General features: G+C 35.3%; 2 protein-coding genes across 4 annotated transcripts in view; one reads left to right on the top strand and one right to left on the bottom strand.

The window, feature by feature from the left end:
• The first annotated feature begins 1967 nt into the window (after positions 1-1967).
• arf1 (ADP-ribosylation factor 1) lies at positions 1968-16143 on the top strand. The gene is made up of 5 exons (NM_201452.2): positions 1968-2051; positions 5566-5736; positions 7804-7914; positions 8077-8201; positions 11542-16143. The coding sequence occupies exons 2-5, from the start codon at positions 5592-5594 to the stop codon at positions 11701-11703; spliced, it is 543 nt and encodes a 180-aa protein (NP_958860.1). The 5' UTR covers positions 1968-2051; positions 5566-5591; the 3' UTR covers positions 11704-16143.
• zgc:63882 overlaps positions 16087-18984 on the bottom strand; it is a 15793-nt gene continuing 12895 nt past the window's right edge. For 2 of the 3 annotated variants that reach the window (XM_005171131.6, XM_068223290.2), the window contains one exon: positions 16089-17983. In XM_005171131.6, coding sequence (XP_005171188.1) covers positions 17740-17983 — 244 coding nt within the window. In that variant the 3' untranslated portion in view covers positions 16089-17739. Of the gene's footprint in view, positions 18008-18984 lie in introns of all 3 variants that reach the window. The other variant, NM_200402.2, reaches the window with a different exon arrangement.

Here is an 18984-nt window from a genome sequence, read left to right as displayed (position 1 = left end):
CTCTAAATGACACAAATTATTTGATACATTCACAAATTTGCTTCACTGAAGCATGTATTACCAAAGAAATTGACGGCAGATCGTCAATGTATAATTCGCACACAGTTTAGATGTCATTTTGTGTAAAATAACACAGTATAAACTGTGATTTTAGGCAAATTTATATAGTTTACATTCATCTTAGACAACAGAATACCAATATTTGTTGAAATAACACTGTAATAACAAATGTCTGGGTTGGTTTTGCTCTAAATGACACTAATTATTAGATGTTATTTAAATACATTCACAAATTTGCTTCACTAAAGCATGCATTACCGAACACTACCAAAAAAGTTGACCCCTGATCGTCAATGTAAAATTCGTAAACTGTTAAGAACTCATTTTGAGTAAAATAACAGAAAATATACAGTGATTTTACGCCTTTTTATATAGTTTACATTTATTTTAGACAACATAATACTAATGTTTGCTGAAATAACACTGTAATAACAAATGTCTGGATTGGTTTTGCTCTAAATTACACTAATTATTACATGTCATTTAAATATATTCACAAATTTGATTCACTGAAGCAGGTATTGCCAAACTACTACCAAAATAGTTGAACCCCGATCGTCAATGTAAAATTCGCACACTGTTTAAACCTCATTTTTTGGGTAAAATAACAGAAAATATACAGTGATTTTAAGCATTTTTAAGTAGTTTACATTTAATTTGGACTGCATAATACCAATATTTGTTGAAATAACACTGTAATAACAAATGTCTGGATTGGTTTTGCTCTAAATGACACAAATTATTTGATACATTCACAAATTTGCTTCACTGAAGCATGTATTACCAAAGAAGTTGACCGCCGATCGTCAATGTATAATTCGCACACTGTTTAGATGTCATTTTGTGTAAAATAACACAGTATAAACTGTGATTTTAGGCAAATTTGTATAGTTTACATTCATTTTAGACAACACAATACAAATATTTGTTGAAATAACACTGTAATAACAAATGTCTGGATTATTTTCGCTCTAAATGACTCTAATTATTACATGTCATTTAAATATATTCACTAATTTGCTTCACTGAAGCATGTATTGCCAAACTACTACCAAAAAAGTTGACCCCCGATCGTCAATGTGCAATTCACACAGTTTAAACCTAAGTTTTTGTGTAAAATTACACAGAATTAACTGTGATTTGAGGCATTTTATATAGTTTACATTCATTATAGACAACACAATACCAATATTTGTTGAAATAACACTGTAATAACAAATGTCTGGATTGGTTTAGCTCTAAATAACACTTATTATTAGATGTCATTTAAAAACATTCACAAATATGCTTCACTGAAGCAGGTATTATCAAACTACATCCGAAAAACTAGTTGTCCCCCGATCGTCAATGTATAAATCACACACTGCTTTAAACCTCATTAAATCACACTGTAATAATAGCAAATGTCTGGTTTTGCTCTAAATGACACTATTTTATTTGAACAATGGATTAAATGTCATAGAATACAACTTAAAAAATAATATTACTGTTAAATAATAACAAATAGAATAACACATTAAGTAAATAATCTATATAAACTGAGGAAATTCAGATGCTCTCTTGATATTTTCCATACACAAACACACACAATCATTTTTTATCGAACATTATCTGTCTTGTCGTGCTAAACAATCGTTATTATATTCGTTTATTTGATCATTTGGATACTTTTGAGATGATAATAATACAATATTAAGTCTATTAAGTTATCTAAACAATTGCAATACAGTTAATTTTAATAACTTAAACAGAAAGTTTAAATCGTCATTTACAATATTAAGTGATTAATATGTAAATATTTACGATACAGACATTTTAATTACTTGAAAGACACGTTAAAATAACTTTACCTGCAATACTAAACCTGACCCACAGAGTTCTCCGCTCTTATCACCTTCTCGACGGAAGTGATGCAATACGTGCTGACGTGGCCGGAAACCCGCCATCTTGAGGGAGGAAACGCCTCGAACTTAAGGAGGAAACTTGGAACTGTGAGTTTTGTTTTGTTTTTTTAACTCATCAATTTTCTACTTTTACTCTTTATTAGACGTATTTGCTCTATGGAAACAGTTGCCGAATATTCGCGAAATGTTGTCCGTGATTAAAACGGAAGGCGTGCGATATATTCGTAGTTAAACTGAATTAATGATGTGTTTGTGACAAAGGAAACAGCAGTATGGGGACTTCAGTTAATTTTACTCTTTAAATAATAACTTGTGTGATCTGTAAATGGGGTATATTTGTTAAACAAAACTTTAAATACTATGCCGGAGTAATATAAACTAAAAACGCGAAATTTCCGGAGAGTTTTAACGTTAATTATTATATTATAATTTAATAAAGCGTGGTTTTCCCTTTAAGAAAACCAGAAAAGCCACACATGATAACAGATGTTAAAGTCAAAATTAATAAAATATTTTAATAATAAAACTTATCTAACAGGACAGCTTGGACAAGCATTTAAAAATAAAAATAAATAATAATAAAATCTGAAGGTGTTAAGAGGAAAACATAACACATCCTAACTTAAATAACTATATTTTATTGCTTTATTAAATTTAAAGTTAAACTCTGTTAAACACACAAGAAGATATTTAGAAAAATGTTGAAAACTGGTAATCATCGACTTCCCTAGTATGTGTTTTTCCTATGGATGTCAATGGTTACACGTTTTTAGCTTTCTTCTAAATGTCATATTTTACCTCCTTATTAAATTTTACGTTTAAACTCTCCAGAAGTTTTGCGTTGTTAGTTTATTTTACTTAACTTTATTTTACATAAAGTTGTATATAACAAATATAACACATTTATGGATCACACATGTTATTATTTATAGAGTAAAGTTAAATGAAGTCACCATTAATTACTCTCCATCAAATAGCTCCACACATTTATGAATTTGTTTCTTCTGGTAAACACAAAATATGACATTTATAAGAAAGCTGAAAACTTGTAACCATTGATATGTATAGGAAAACACATACTATAAATATCGATGGTTACTGGTTTCCAACATTTTTCAAGATATCTTCTTGTTTGTTTAACAGAAGAAAGAATTCAAACAGGTGTTAAACACGTAAAAGGTGACTAAAACGATGATGATTTTCATTTTTGTGTAAACTGTCTCTTTAAGAAAACCTGGAAAGGCTACACATGATAACAGATGTTAAAGTAAAAACGAATAAATTATCTTAATAATAAAACTAATCTAACTCGACAGCTTGGACAAGCATTTTAATTAAAAATAAACAATAATAAAGTCTGACGGTGTTAAGAGGATAACATTACTAAAACATTCCAACTTAAACAAATATATATATTTTTAATCTCTTTATTAATTTTTACGTTTAAACTCTCCAGAGGTTTCATGTTTTTATTTTATATTACTCCGGCATAATATTTAAAGCTGCGTTCAACTTGTGTGATCCGTAAATGTGTTATTATTTATAGAACACAAAACACAAAATATGACATTTTAAAGAAAGCTGAAAACCTGTAACCATTGATATGCATAGGAAAACACATACTGTAAAAGTCAATGGTTACCGGTTTCCAACATTTTTTTTAAGATACCTTCTTGTTTGTTTAACAGAAGAAAGAACCTCAAACAGGTTTTAAACAAGTAAAAGGTGACTAAATGGATGACAGAATTTTCATGTTAGGGTGAACTGTCCCTTTAAGAAAACCATGAAAAGCCTCACATGATAACAGATGTTAAAGTCAAAACGAATAAATTATTTTATTAATAAAACTAATCTAACTCGACAGCTTGGACAAGCATTTATAACTAAGAATAAACAATAATAAAGTCTGACGTGTTATGAGGACAACATAAAACATCTTAACTTAAATAACCATATATATTTTATTGCTTTAATAAATTTAAAGTTAAAACTGTTAAACACACAAGAAGATATTTAGAAAAATGTTGGAAACTGGTAACCACTGACCTCTATAGTATGTGCTTTTCCTATGGATGTCAATAGTTACAGGTTTTCAGCTTTTTTTTTTCAAATGTTGTTTTGTATCTCTTTATTAAATTTTACGTTAAAACTCTCCAGAAGTTTCGCATTTTTAGTTTATTTTACTCTGGCATAATATTTATTGTTGTGATTAACTAATATAACACATTTACGGATCACACGAGTTATTATTATTTATAGAGTGAAATTAACTAATGTCACCATTTGTTAATCACAATCAAGCAGTTCCACACATTTATGAATTTGTTTCTTCTGTTGAACACAAAATATGACATTTAGAAGAAAGCTGAAAACCTGTAACCATTGACATCCATAGGAAAACACTTACTATGAAAATCGATGGTTTCCGGTTTACAACATTTTACAAAATATCTTCTTGTGTGTTTAACAGAGTTTTAATGTTAATTTTAATAAAGTGATAAAATTTTTTGTGATGTTGTCTTAACACCGTCAGACTTTATTATTGTTTACTTTTATTTTTTAAATGCTTGTCCAAGCTGTCGTGTTAAATTAGTTTTATTATTAAAATAATTTATTCGTTTTGACTTTAATATCTGTTATCATGTGAGGCTTTTCCTGGTTTTCTTAAAGGGACAGTTCACCCAAAAATGACAATTCTGTCATCATTTTAGTCACCTTTTACTTGTTTGAAACCTGTTTGAGTTTCTTTCTTCTGTTAAACACATGAGAAGATATTTAGAAAAATGTTGGAAACCGGTAACCATTGACTTTCATAGTATGGGTTTTTCCTATGGATGTCAATGGTTACAGGTTTTCAGCTTTCCTCTAAATGTCATATTTTGTGTTCAACAGAAGAAACAAATTAATTAATGTGTGGAACTGCTTGATGGTGAGTAATCAATGGTGACGTCAGTTCATTTCATTCCATAAATAATAACTTGTATGATCCGTAAATGTGTTATATCTGTTGAACGCAACTTTGAATATTATGCTGGAGTAATATAAACTAATAAAGAGATCGAATATATATGGTCCTTTAAATGGGTTTTTTTTTGTAATGTTGTCCTTTTAACACTGTCAGACTTTATTATAATTTCTGACTTTAACATCTGTCATCATGTGTAGGTTTTCCTGGTGTTCTTAAAGGGACAGTTCACCCAAAAATGAAAATTCTATAATAATTTTCTCACCCTTTACTATTTCACAACCTGTTTGAGTTTCTTTCTTCTGTTGAACACATAAGAAAAAGATATCTTGAAAAATGTTGGAAATCCGTAACCATCGATATTTATAGTATGCATGTCAATGGTTACAGGTTTTCGGCCTTCTTCAAAATGTCGTATTTTGTGTTCAACAAAGTAAATCTTAATTTTCTGGGTGAACTATTCCTTTAAATATTCAGTTCTTTGACTTATTTGGTGAATTGGGTATGATTTGTCATCAATATATTAACTTTTTTCACACATTTTTATGTGTTTTATATTTATGCTCAGGCAGTTTGCGTGTGATTCTGTTGGAGTATGACTCATTTCAATCAGCCTTTTGTTTGTTTTGGTTTCAGTGGTGTGAACAAGGCGTCTGACGAAGATGGGAAACATATTCGCAAACCTCTTTAAAGTCTTCGGCAAGAAGGAGATGAGAATTCTTATGGTGGGACTCGACGCAGCAGGGAAGACGACGATTCTGTATAAATTAAAGTTGGGGGAAATTGTGACCACCATCCCAACAATCGGTAGGTTAATAATAGTAGTACACAGGGCTTTACATTAACACCCGCCAAATGCGGGTAGATTTCAGCTCTGGCGGGTTAGACAGACACCTCCACTAGCCATTTTGGCAGGTTGGAAATCATTTTTAAATTGTAGTTTTCTTAAAAGCATGGTTCGACTATAAGCATGGGCTGATATTCATGTAAATGTGATCTAAGAATCGAGAAGCAGCACGTCTGACAAAAATAACTGTGTTCGCGCGAGCAAAACAGCAAAAAATGAAGGTAAATACAGAACGAAAAAATGATCACTCGCTCGCACAGGTGATGTGATGCGTGATGTTATGCTGTGTTCACACCAGAAGCGAAACGCACGGATAAATTTAGCTATTCGCACGTAAATTGCCACGTGAACATTTGAGGTTACTCGCTTCATTCGGGCGTCAAACCCCGCTTCATTCGCGCGTCAAATCTGTTTCATTCACGTGTCAAATTCACTTCAAAACAGACTTGGGTTCGCGTGATGGGCAGGGCTTCTGTCTGCCCGGTGACTCTAGCTTCATTGCTAAATGGCTAACATAGATTTTATGAAGAAAATAACAGTGTTTATGTGCTTTATGAAGGCTGAAAATCAGCGTCGATACGTTTAGGAGTCCACTACATCCTTTCAGAGGTGCAAACAGCTCTGTGAAATAAACTCCTCCAGAAACTGAACCTGGATGACAGAGGCTCTCAGCGGTGCTTCTTGACTGAGCCAAGCCCAGTTTGATGACTTGTTGGCGGTGTTGCCTGGAGGATTTCCCCCGGGACACCATCAATAGGTTCTACGTTACAATCACGCCCCCACAAGAGCAAGCTTCTGATTGGTTAACGCGGTGCGAATGTCCGCTGAAGTTCAGATTTTCGAACTTGAGCGTTTCGTGCAAATAGCGTGTCAATCGCGCAAAACGCTCAATTCGCGCGAAAAGCACGTCAATGGCGCAAAATGCTCAATTCGCGCAATTTGCGTAATTCGCGCCACGCCATTCGCGTGTATCGCGCCGCATGATGTCTATTCGCGCGTTTGCATTGACTTAACATGTAAATCACTCACGCTTAACGCGCGTTCCGTGTCTGGTATGAACGCAGCATCAAAAAGCGTGCGCGCTCCCGTTTACTTGCGCGAATCCCATGCCTAGAGGAAGCACAACTGGTTTGATCTGTTCCCTTTGAAATAGACTGGACAAAGAGTGATGATCGTGCAGCCACAGTCCTGCTGCTTTCGAGAGCTCACGATTAAAAAAAAAAAACATTCTTTTGTTTCTGCTTTAATTTTAATTATTGTTTGAACAGATTAACCGGCCTATATTAACCCTGTGTGTGATCATCCTTTCATTATCTCACACGGTATGTTTCGCCTGCTTTCTTTTGCTTAGTTATTTTTGTTAATATGTTTAAACTATATTTTTTCACAATAACATTGCTTTAATGGGAGATTACTCCCCGTTTATTTTATTGTTTGTAGTTAACTGCTGATCTGGGACTTTTAGATTACTGTGCATATTTTAGATACATGGCAATACTTCTTTTATAAATGTAATGGGTCTTTTTTTTTTAAAGAAAAGTTTTGTTTAATTCAAAAGTGCACCTATACAGCTATATTTTCCTTCTTTTGACACATTAAAAATTGTGGCTAAGAAATACTTATTTGGTGTGGTCAGAGATAAATTTGGTAAATCCTTAATTATGAGCCGTAAAAAGTCATGTGAAATAAAAACCGATTGCATTGCGACAACCCATTTGCTCCTGCACACTGAGCAAGCTCATACACAACACACACAAGAAGTGAAATGAATGAGGAGGCATGTTGTGGACATAACACAACATCTAAATCAAGTCATTTAGCATGTCAAAGTCAAATTTATGCATGTAAAATATATAAAAGTGTGGCTAGTGAAAATGGCGAGTGGCTAGTAATGTTGGAAATCTTCTAGCCACAGTGGCTGGTGATCAAAAAAGTTAATGTCAAGCCCTGGTAGTACTTCTCATCAGCAGCACCTGAAATGGAGATATATGGCCACATATGGATTACATTTTTCTTTTGTCTTCAAGGTTTTAATGTTGAAACAGTGGAGTACAAGAATATTAGTTTTACAGTTTGGGACGTCGGCGGTCAAGATAAGATTCGACCATTGTGGCGTCATTATTTCCAGAACACACAAGGTAACCAGTGTTTTCCAGCATAAAGACTTCACATAAGATTGTTTTTTGTGCTTCAAGGTCACAATTTAAAAAGTCACAATATACCTTTTTATTTACTATTTCATGGTGGACACAAGTATCCGCATATTTGAGTTCATTTGAATTCTGCTTTTCTGTTTTCAGGTCTGATCTTTGTGGTTGACAGTAATGACCGTGAGCGTGTGAATGAGGCGCGAGAGGAGCTGATGAGGATGTTGGCTGAGGATGAGCTCAGAGAAGCAGTTCTGCTGGTGTTTGCCAACAAACAGGTACTGACAGCTTAACTCAATAGCCCCTTTCACACATACAGACCTTTCCGGAAAATTGCCGGCAATTTTCCGGAAAGGTTGTATGTGTGAACAGGTCCTTTTTGAAAATACCGGTAAATTCGTTCTGGCTATTTTCCGGAAAGAGAAGTTGTAACATTACCGGCAATTTGCCGGAATGCTGCGCTGTGTGAATGCAGAAGGAAGATTCCCGTAATAAGCGCGTGCACGTCTAGAACGTGCTGACGTGAGACGTCTGTTTTAGCCAATCACAACAGTCAGACGCATTTACGTCCGCGCGGTTTGTGAGAATAAAAACCTTTGAATATTTTTCCAGACACATTTAGCTGCTAGAAGTTAGTCAGATCACGTTTATATGTTCTTCTTTATGCCAACTGTGTAAATAATCATCGATGAGATGCTTATGATAAGCCGTTGTTTGTTTACCTTCAAGCTTTGCGTGTGCCTTTGAAACAGCCTGTGAGCGCCTGCACACGCACATATTAGGAAGATCTCGACATGCGAAAGTGATCCTGCGAAAGTTGTTCACAATATTGATCATCCACAGAGTTTGTAATTTAGTCAAATGTTTACAAATACAAGCACAGCCGTTTAAAGCTCATTTGTGGTGAATGATGTCAGAATTTACCGGTATTTTGGAATGGATGTGTGAATGCTCTTTTCCGGAATAATTCCGTAACGTCCTCGCCTGTGTGAACAGCGCTTTTTTGAATTTACCGGTAAAGTCGTTCCGGAAATTTTCCAGATATTTACCGGTATCACTGTGTGAAAGGGGCTATTGTCAAGCCTGTTTACACTTGGGTACTTTATCCGTTTCCTTATTTAACCCTTATTTTATTTTATTTATCCGTAACCCTTATTTTTTTTCTTTTTTAAATATTTCCCAAATGATTTTTAACAGATTCAGCCATTTTTCACAGTATTTCCTCTGATATTTGTTCTTCTGGGAAAAAGTCCTATTTGTTTTATTTCAGCTAGAATAAAAGCAGTTTTTAATTGTTTTAAACCCATTTTACGGTCTATATTATTTGCCCCCTTAAGCAATATTTGTTTTGTATTGTCTCCAGAACAAACCACTGTGTTACAATTACTTGCCTAACTTTAACCTAATTAACCTAGTTAAGCTTTTAAATGTCACTTTAAGCTAAATACAGTGTCTTGAAGAATATCTAGTCAAATATTATGTGCTGTCATCATGTCAGAGAAAATAAATCAGTTATTAGAGATGAGTTATTAAAACTATTATGTTTAGAAATGTGTTAAATGTGTTAAAAAATATATTCTCGCGGTTAAACAGAAATTGAAGGAAAAATATACAGGGAGGCTAATAATTTAGGAGGGCTAATAATTCTGATTTCGACTATAAGGGCTCTATTTTGACGGTCCATGTGCAGAGCGCAAAACGCAGGGCGCAAACACTTTCAGGGCGTGTCAATGTATTTTTGCTAATATAAGGATGGAAAAATCCGCTTTGCGCCGTGGCGCATGATTTAAAGGGTTGAGTTTATTTTCTTAATGAGTTATAGGTGTGTTTTGAGAATAAACCAATCAGAGTTTCATCTCCCATTCCCTTTAAGAGCCAGCTGCGTCGCGCCATAAGCACATTTGCTATTTACAGGACGTAAAGTAAGTTCACTTTCGCTTTTGCTCTCGTGGATCGGAAAACCTTTACGCACAGACATCAATTAGCCTGTAAATAATTAATTTCGTTTGTTAAGCGCAAAGATTTGTTTCAAAACTATTTCTAAATTCAGTTCTAATTTCCAGCAAACTAATAAATAATCAATAATAATGAAGTGTGTTCAAAAAACTGAGTTATATCCTAAAACACATGCTGTGCCCCATATGGTCTAAAACCTGACAGGTGGACAAATCTAAGCTTGTTTTTAATAAAACAAATATAAATATGGATATAATAAATAATACTGCTAATAATAATAACATTATACAAAAGCAAATTGAATGAACTGAAAAAGCCTCCCGAGGTGAGAATTCAAGGCAGTGGTTTTTAAATTCATGTAGGCTAGAAATTAATGTGTTGTAATATTTTAATCCTTTATATTTACATCCTGTATATATCCTTATTATATCCTATATATATCCTTAATATTTTAATTCTTTTTTATATGTAAAGATATTTGTGTATTGCTCCACATCTTGTGTATTAAGCAGTGTGTAAGCTAGGCGCACTCTGCGCCAGACTTTAGCCGGGTTTGTTCTGGTCTAAAGAAAAGACTATTACAGTTTCTTAAAATAGCAACGCGCCAAAACACGCCTGCTTTTTTTGACCAGAACGCCTATGGGCGCACAAATGAGCGCAAATGCATTTGCTATTTAAACAGCGTAGCGCAAAATGTCAAAACGACTTTTGCGCCAAGCTGAAACTAGCAAACAACAATTGCATCACGCCTTGCGCCACATTGCGCCGGGTGTATGATAGGGCCCTAAATGTGTTTCCTCTAAATGGATATAAATCCTGCACATATGCAGATTTAACTAGGTTGCCTCGACTTGTGTCAAATACATTACATTTTTTAGGGAAATGTAAACTCACACATCTTATTCGGTACACAGATGACAGGCCTGTAGCCAGCGTGGTGAATGGGGTGGTTCCTTTTTCTTAAAAAGCTTGTCGAATGGTCATCCTAACCACACATTTTGACAGACCAAAACGTTACCTAAAGATTTAGAATAAAGCAATAAATTTTTTTTATTATTATTATTATTATTACTTTTTACAAATTAAACTTTAGTGACAAGGCAGCACTGGCCCGATTGGGCCAGTAACCATACTGTTCACTGTCTAGAGTGTCTCGTACGCTGGCCCCGGACCATCGGGCAGTCCTTATTGTCGAGCCCTGCACTATTTTTATTTAATCCTTATGCAGCTAAAAATAAATATGTCATCATTACGCCATCATTAAGTCTTCATCAAGTAAAGTAAATAAAAGGATTATTCTAATGCACAGAATGCGCAGTTATTCCTCAATTTAGTCATTCCTAGAATTTAGTCATTCTTATTCCTATAGTATAATAAGTCTTATTTTTGTAGGATATATTATTGCTTGTTTATTTTTGAGACACCTTTATAATAATGATGGTTTAAGTAGATGATCGAAACTATTCCTTACGGGAGCTAATAATATTGTCCTCAAAATGGTTTTGAAATAAAAGAATACGACTTTCTCCAGGGGGAAAAAATATTATAGGAAATGCTACGACCAATTCCTTTCTTTGTTAAACATCATTTGAACATCAATAATTCACAGGAGGGCTAATCATTTTGACTTCAACAGTATGTAACATGGTCTTTGTCCCGCAGGACCTGCCGAACGCCATGAACGCCGCCGAAATCACGGACAAGCTGGGTCTGCACTCACTCCGGCACAGAAACTGGTACATTCAGGCCACGTGTGCCACAAGCGGCGACGGCCTCTATGAAGGACTCGACTGGTTGTCCAATCAGCTGAAAAACCAGAAATGATGACCTCACTCCACTGCTGTTCCCTAGTCTGATATTCTCTCAACACTCGCTTTTATTTGCTCCTTTCTAAAAACAAACGGTGCTGGAAGCTGTGCTCATTTCAAACACGCTTCACGGAAGAAAACGTCCTCGTCTGTTTAGTGTAAATAGTTTTTGTTGTGAGGCAGCTTTTGAGCACCATTATGCAAACTAGATTTAGTCCATCGTTCTGTATTTTCCATTTTCTCCTCCATTTGTTGTTGGAAACTCCCGTGTATTATTTTATTGTGCTCTTTCATAAGACTCGCTCTGTTAGTTGTACTGTAAAACAAGGCTGTTTCGTTGGTCTTGAATGAACCGATTACATTACGGACACTACCTGCACATATTACGGTTCGGTTTCGAGGAGGAAAAACCAAAACGAATCACACTGTCTTCGCAGCCAAGGCTGACGTGACCTCTAGCTTTACTGTCGTGATACTTTGAGTGTCGTGAAATGACACCCGGACTGTTTTGTTTTTATTTCGTTTCAGTCGGTTAGAAAAACAAGCGTACCCAGAATTAAATATGTTGTGTTGACACTCTCTGTTCAAGTGTTACTTTTAACTTTGTATTCTGGACTTAAAATCAAGATGAACAACATTAACCTCATTTAAAGAGATAGTTCATGCAAAAAAAAAGACATTTAATCACCAAAAGTAGATATTTTGTAGAATGTTACAACCATTTACTTCCATAGTAGGTAAAACAAATACTATGCATATCAGTGGTTCCCTTTTACTTAACATTTTTCTAAATATCTTCTATTGTGTTCAACGGAAAAAGGAACTCAAACATCAAGTGAATGATGATGTAAGTGTTAAAGTTTTGAGTGAACTGTCTCTTTAAGCACACGTTAACATAATGTCTAACAAAGTCAGTAGTTTTTAAGTCCTAAAGGGGACCTATCATGCAAAAATCACTTTTATAAGGGGTTTGTGTGGCAGCAGTGTGTGAATATAACCAGCTTCTAATGATAAAATGAATTAATTGTATTTTTTATAATCACACTTAATAAAAAAAACAGCCTGCAGAAATACTTTGATTGACATTCTCCCAAAATGATGAAAATAACTGCAAAATGACAATAAGATGTCCTCTTTCACCAGGCCGGCTACAGCTCTTTGTTTTCATAGTAACCGATAATGACTGATAAATCATTAATTCAGCACCAGTTTTGAGTACTAAGGTTAATAAACACAAAATAATGGGCATAACTGCAAAAATTAGAAAGTGAAGACCCCTTTCACTTGGCTGGCTACAGGTCTTTGATTCCATAGTGACCGATATAACCGATAATGTCCAATTAATGGCAGATATATCATTAATTCACGACTAATTTAAATACAAAATGATGGTAATTACTGCAAAACGAGAAAATGAAGACCCATTTTACCAGGCTGAATACAGATCTTTGATTTCATAGTGACCGATACAACCGATAAATACCGATATATCATTAATTCCCCACTAATTTGAATGAATTATTGGAATAACTACAAAAATGAGAAAATTAAGATCCCTTTTACTAGGCAGACTACAGGTCTTTGATGTCAAATTGACCGATATAACCGATATTGTCCAATAATGACTGACATATTACTATTCACCACTAATTTCAATACAAGATGATGGGAATGACTGCAAAACAGGAAAATTAATATCCCTTTCTACAGGCTGACTAGAGTGACTGATATAACCGATAATGTCCAATTAATGACCAATGTATAGTTAATTTACCACTAAATTGAATACAAAATGATCCTCCTTTTGTGTACGTGTCATCAGAGAGGAAAAGCCCTGCCCACTAGTAACCATCTATTCCTTATTTGAATAGACAGCCCTGAGTGAGAAGCAGCCGTCTGCCATTTACGTTTTGAATCTGCAACTATGCTGACACGTAGGCGTTTGTAGCCCCGCCCTTATTTAAAGAGTGCAATCTCATTTAAGTTTAAAGCGACAGTCACCAAAATGGCACAATTAGGATCTTAACCCTAAAAGGGACAGTTTCAATGAGTTGTAAAACATTAACAATGTGATATTTTGAGCTGAAAATTTACATACTCTTGTTTTACGTCTTGTAAAAATGAGCATAATAGGTCCCCTTTAAATCCAAGCAGACGCACAACTAAGTATATCTGGAGAATGTTGGCATATTAATATCATTAATAATTGTATAGGTGTAGCCCTAGTGCCTTTGCGGTCCTTAGAGACCTGTTTGAGATGAACAACCTTTTACATGGTCACTGTATAGGCGATGTTTAAAAACAACTTATTATTTATCTCTATTTTTCTCTTCTTTCTTTCTCAATTAACCTGGTTTGGTAGACACTGATTACTTGGGGGGTCGAAACTATGTGAATCTTAGCAAAATGTTTTATAGTGTGACTTGTAACCTATGTATTTGTTTTTTTAAATTTTGACAGAAATGCACTGTTATTAAATATATTAGTATAACTGGATTACTGTTGTGCTCTTGTTATTCCAATGCACACTTGAAATTATTATTATTTTTTGGAGGTAATTGATTATGGTGATCATACCTAAATAAATATACAAATGTACGACCATTTTGCTGATCAGCAAAGCAGTTATTTTTACTTGGTTTATTTTTTTAACAATGTGTACTGTGCACACTGGCATTTAATATTTTTTTCATTTAAAATTTTACATTTAAAACAAGAAGCTCATAAGAGTATTTATAAAACTTTTATTTAAAACATACAGCATTAATTTAGATTTTATAGTAACCGATAATGACCCTGATGTATCATTCATTTAACACCAGTCTGAATACAAAGGTTAACAAGCACAAAATGATTAGAATAATTGCAAAAACTAGTAAATGAAGACCCCTTTCACCAGGCGGACTATGGGTCTTTGATTCTATAGTGACCGATATAACCGATAATGTACAATAATGACCGATATATTATTAATTCACCACCAATTTGAATACAAAATGATGGGAATAACTGCAAAAGGAGAAAATGAAGACCCCTTTTACCAGGCTGACTACCGGTCTTTGATGAAATAGTGACCGATATAACCGATAATGTCCAATTAATGACCAATATATCCTTAATTTACCACTAATTTACCACTAAACTGCAAAATGAGAAAATGAAGACCACATCAAGGAGGCCGACTACAGGTCTTTGATCCCATAGTGACTAATATAACCGATAATGATTGATATTACATTGATTCACCACCAATAATAATTACAAAATGATGGGAATAACTGCAAAACAATAAAATGAAGACCCCTGTTATCAGTCGGACTACCGGTCTTTGATTTCAATGACCGATATAACCGATAATGTCCAATAATAACCGATATATCATTAATTCACCACCAATTTGAATACAAAATAACTGCTAAAACAAGAAAATGAAGACCCCTTTTACCAGGCTAACTACATATCTTTGATTTCATAGTGACCGATATAACCGATAATGTCCAATAAATACCGATAATAACCGTTATATCATTAGTTTACCACCAATTTGATTACGAAATGATGTTAATAACTGCAAAAACAAAATGAAGACCCCTTTTACCAGGCCGACTACTTGTCTTTGATTTCATAGTGACCGATATAACCGATAATATTCGATTAATGACCGATATATCAATAAATCACCATCTATTTGAATACAAAATGATTGGAATAACAGCAAAAGGAGGAAAAGATGTCCCCTTTCACCATGCCGGCTACGGGTCTTTGATTTTATAGTGACCGATATAACCGATAATGTCTGATTAATAACCAGTATGTCATTAGTTTACCACCAAAATGCCCTCCAGTTCTCAAAAGCCCTCCTTGGCACTCTAATAAGTGACAAATAGGATCGGCTGGGCCTGCGGGGTCACCAGGCGCCGGGGCTTCGACCCAACAAGGGGGAGGGAAAAGCAATCTAGGACAACGTTCCTTTGGCCCGATTAGGCTGCCATGGATAATGCAGCCAAGCCAGTAATACATGGCAGGGAAGGCACGATGGTGGGAAAAGGAGGGGTGTTGCTCCCCTTTTTTCGCTGGCTCTCTTACAGGGTGGCTTTTGTTCAGCCCACTCCTGCTGCTCCAGCGGCTTGGGGTTTGTGTGTGGCGCTCGGGCACATCCCTGGGCCTGGATTTTTGCACTTGTCTTTTGTCTGCGCTTTTTGCTCTTTTCTCGCACGGCCCCAGGTGCCAGCCAACAGAATGCCGCCTTTCACAGGCACTCAATGCGAATGCAAACAGTCCGCTCTATTACAGCGACAGGAGCACATTCCAGCAGTCAGGAAAAACGAGAACAAATTAGATGGAGAAGACAATGTGGGAAGGTGTCGAGGGCAGGTACTGAACAACGCAGGGTACGACATGTTGGAAAAAAACTGGTTTATTTCAGCAAAATATACAATAAAAAGTCATCGTGTAATCATATTTTTCTCCCTTTCTTTCTCCAAAAACACGTCCGTTACATTTCAACTCCAATTATAAAAAGGGTGGGGGAGTTATATTCTGTATAATTATTTTATTTGTATTTTGTAATTATATTGACTTTCCCAGTGATGGGTTGCAGCTGAGAAGGGCATCTGCTGAGTAAAACATATGCTGCATAAGTTGGTGGTTCACTCAGCTGTGGCGACCCCTGATTAATAAAGGGACTAGAGTTGAATGAATGAATAATACTGATGAAAAAGGTGTAATGTTTACCTCAATATTTTCATTGTAACTATTTGATTTTGTATGCTTTAAAGGGATAGTTCATTCAAAAATGAAAATGTCCACATATTTTTTTTCTTCTGTCAAACGCTAAAGAAGATATTTAGAAAAATGCAGTTTAATGAAAACCATTGATTTGGGTAAAACAAATACTATGGAAGAGGAGTCAACCAGCATTTTTCAAAATATCTTCTTTTGTGTTCGACTGAAGCAAAGAGCTTAGAATGTCCAAGAGGCGACACTCAATAGAACGTTCAAATGCAACAGCAACAGACGCCATTTTGGATTGAAAGCGATCGGCTGTTCATTGGATCTTATTGCTGTCGTGATGGCAAGCAGCTGCTTTGTTTTTTATTTGTTTATTTAAAAAGCTCATTTAAGCTGAGATACAACCTGAGAGACGACAATACAACACTTACCATCACAATCATCAGCACTTTTAACCGTTTATCTTACAGAACTTATTAAAACTTATTTAATTAGAACTTTGAGTTATTATTATTATTATTATTATTAGGTAGGATAATCAATTTTAATAGCCTAAAATAAGCTTCAGTTTCAAAATTCAATGAACATTTGTTTTGGACAGATTTCACCAATTAAAGAGACAGTTCCCCTAAAGTTGAACATGTACTCACTCTTCAGACATTACAAACCTTTATGAGTTTCTTTATTAGTTGAGCTTAAAATATATTTTGAAGAAAGCTGTAAGCATTAACTAAAAAAACAAATCTTATGAACTTCAATGGTTACAGATTTCCAACATTTTTCAAAATATCTTCTTTTGTGTTTAACTGAAGAAACTTAACAAGTGAGGGTTTCTTGAATAAGGGGTGAGATTTCAATTGGTGAGTAAACTATCCCCAAGATATAATTAGAAATTCCTTATAACTTAAGTAAACTTAATTTAAATAGGTAGGGTTGTAATTTTAATATCCAAAAATAAATAAATTTGACCGGAGACGCAGATGTTTTTGACAGATTTTCTGAGATTCACCAATTAAAAAGACAGTATCTTAAGTAACCATTGACTAGAGAAAACAAACACTAAGAATAACAATGGTTACAGATTTCCAACATTCTTCGAAATATCTTCTTTTGTGTTTAACTGAAAAAAGAATCTTATAACAACTTGAAAGTTAGCAAATATACATTTTTGAGTGAACTAACCCCTTTAAATGCACATGCAGCAAAGTACAGTGTGTACACTTGTAGTATATTCAGCTGGACTGCATCCAGATAAATGTGTTGACAGTATATCTGCTCTCCGTGACTGGTTTGAGTCTGAAAAACGGGATAGAAACGGGCATCAGTGGTCTGAGCTGCTATCATGGCGCCGCCGGTGAGTTTGTTTAAGGGTCCGCCGCCCTGCGCTGTGTCCCTCAGAGGATGAGTCGGTGTCGTGTCGGCGGCGGTGGCGCTGTGGAGGGGGGGTCGGGGTCCTGCGCTCGGCCTTTGGCCCCCCTCCTGAATGCCTGTCACGGGCCCCGGCTCCACTCTGACTGCTCCTTGATGGATTAGGACTGTGGTGGTCCCGGGGATCTTTTCTCCGCCTGAAGGAGAGCACAAAAACACACCTAGACAATCATTTATTCCTGGCAAGCTTGAGAAGTCTGGTGCTGTTGCAGGCTTACGAGATACTTGTCAAAACTGAATTCAAATTGGTCACATGGATTTATTTGCATAGCAGTTTCACAATGTTTGTTTAAAGGGACGGTGCCTAATCAAAGCTCGAAATGACAGTTCTGTCTAAGAAATTTAATAAGAATTATTTTACCAACTCTGCGTGACGTCATCGACTTTCGCTTGAAGATTTAAAGGGCTAGCATTGCCTTAAGTGGTGTCGTTTGAAAGTGTAGAATCTATATTTTATGCACATATGCATCACTTTGGTTTTTCTTCCACTGTACAAAAGTTATTTACACTTAAATACACAGTATTTTGGATACCCGAGCTGGGTATTTTACATTTTCATATGACACATGTACAAGTTATAGCTCAAATGAAAGCTCTTGCCGGTGCTCATACGGTTCTAGCATTTATTTACTGAATTATATTCACATATCAAACAGTTGCCGAATGAACTGCGGTGTTTCCATGGCGCAGAAGTGAAAACAATACATTTATGATCAATAAGCAGCCCCAGATAGCACAGACAGCTGTCATCTCTCACCTTATGCTGTGCGCTTCAGGGCCATTTCTCCTCTGTTTTTGAGGTGATGTGCATAAGTAATCCATACCTGTCAACCCTCCTGTTTTTCCCGGGATTCTCCTGTATTTTACTGTTCTATCCTGCTATCATCCCATAAAGGTATTTTCCCGTATTTGTCCCGTATTTTTAGTCTTTCTCTGAACTGCGGAGCCTCCCTATGCGCAACCCATACCGCCGAACCACCAGGGGTCGCCCCTTGCTCTAAAACGTGATTCTTCTGTGCTTTCGCTTTGTTTAGGAATGAAAACACTTATAAATAAATATTAACAACAGCTCGATTCCATTTCCTTTTGATTAATGGCTTTTGGGTGCGTGTTAAAACAGACATACACACATAATTAA

The sequence above is a fragment of the Danio rerio genome, chromosome 2, assembly GCF_049306965.1.
Source record: "Danio rerio strain Tuebingen ecotype United States chromosome 2, GRCz12tu, whole genome shotgun sequence".
NCBI lineage: Eukaryota > Metazoa > Chordata > Actinopteri > Cypriniformes > Danionidae > Danio > Danio rerio.
Note: the sequence above shows the minus strand (reverse complement) of the source record. Positions and strands in the feature narration are given on the sequence as shown.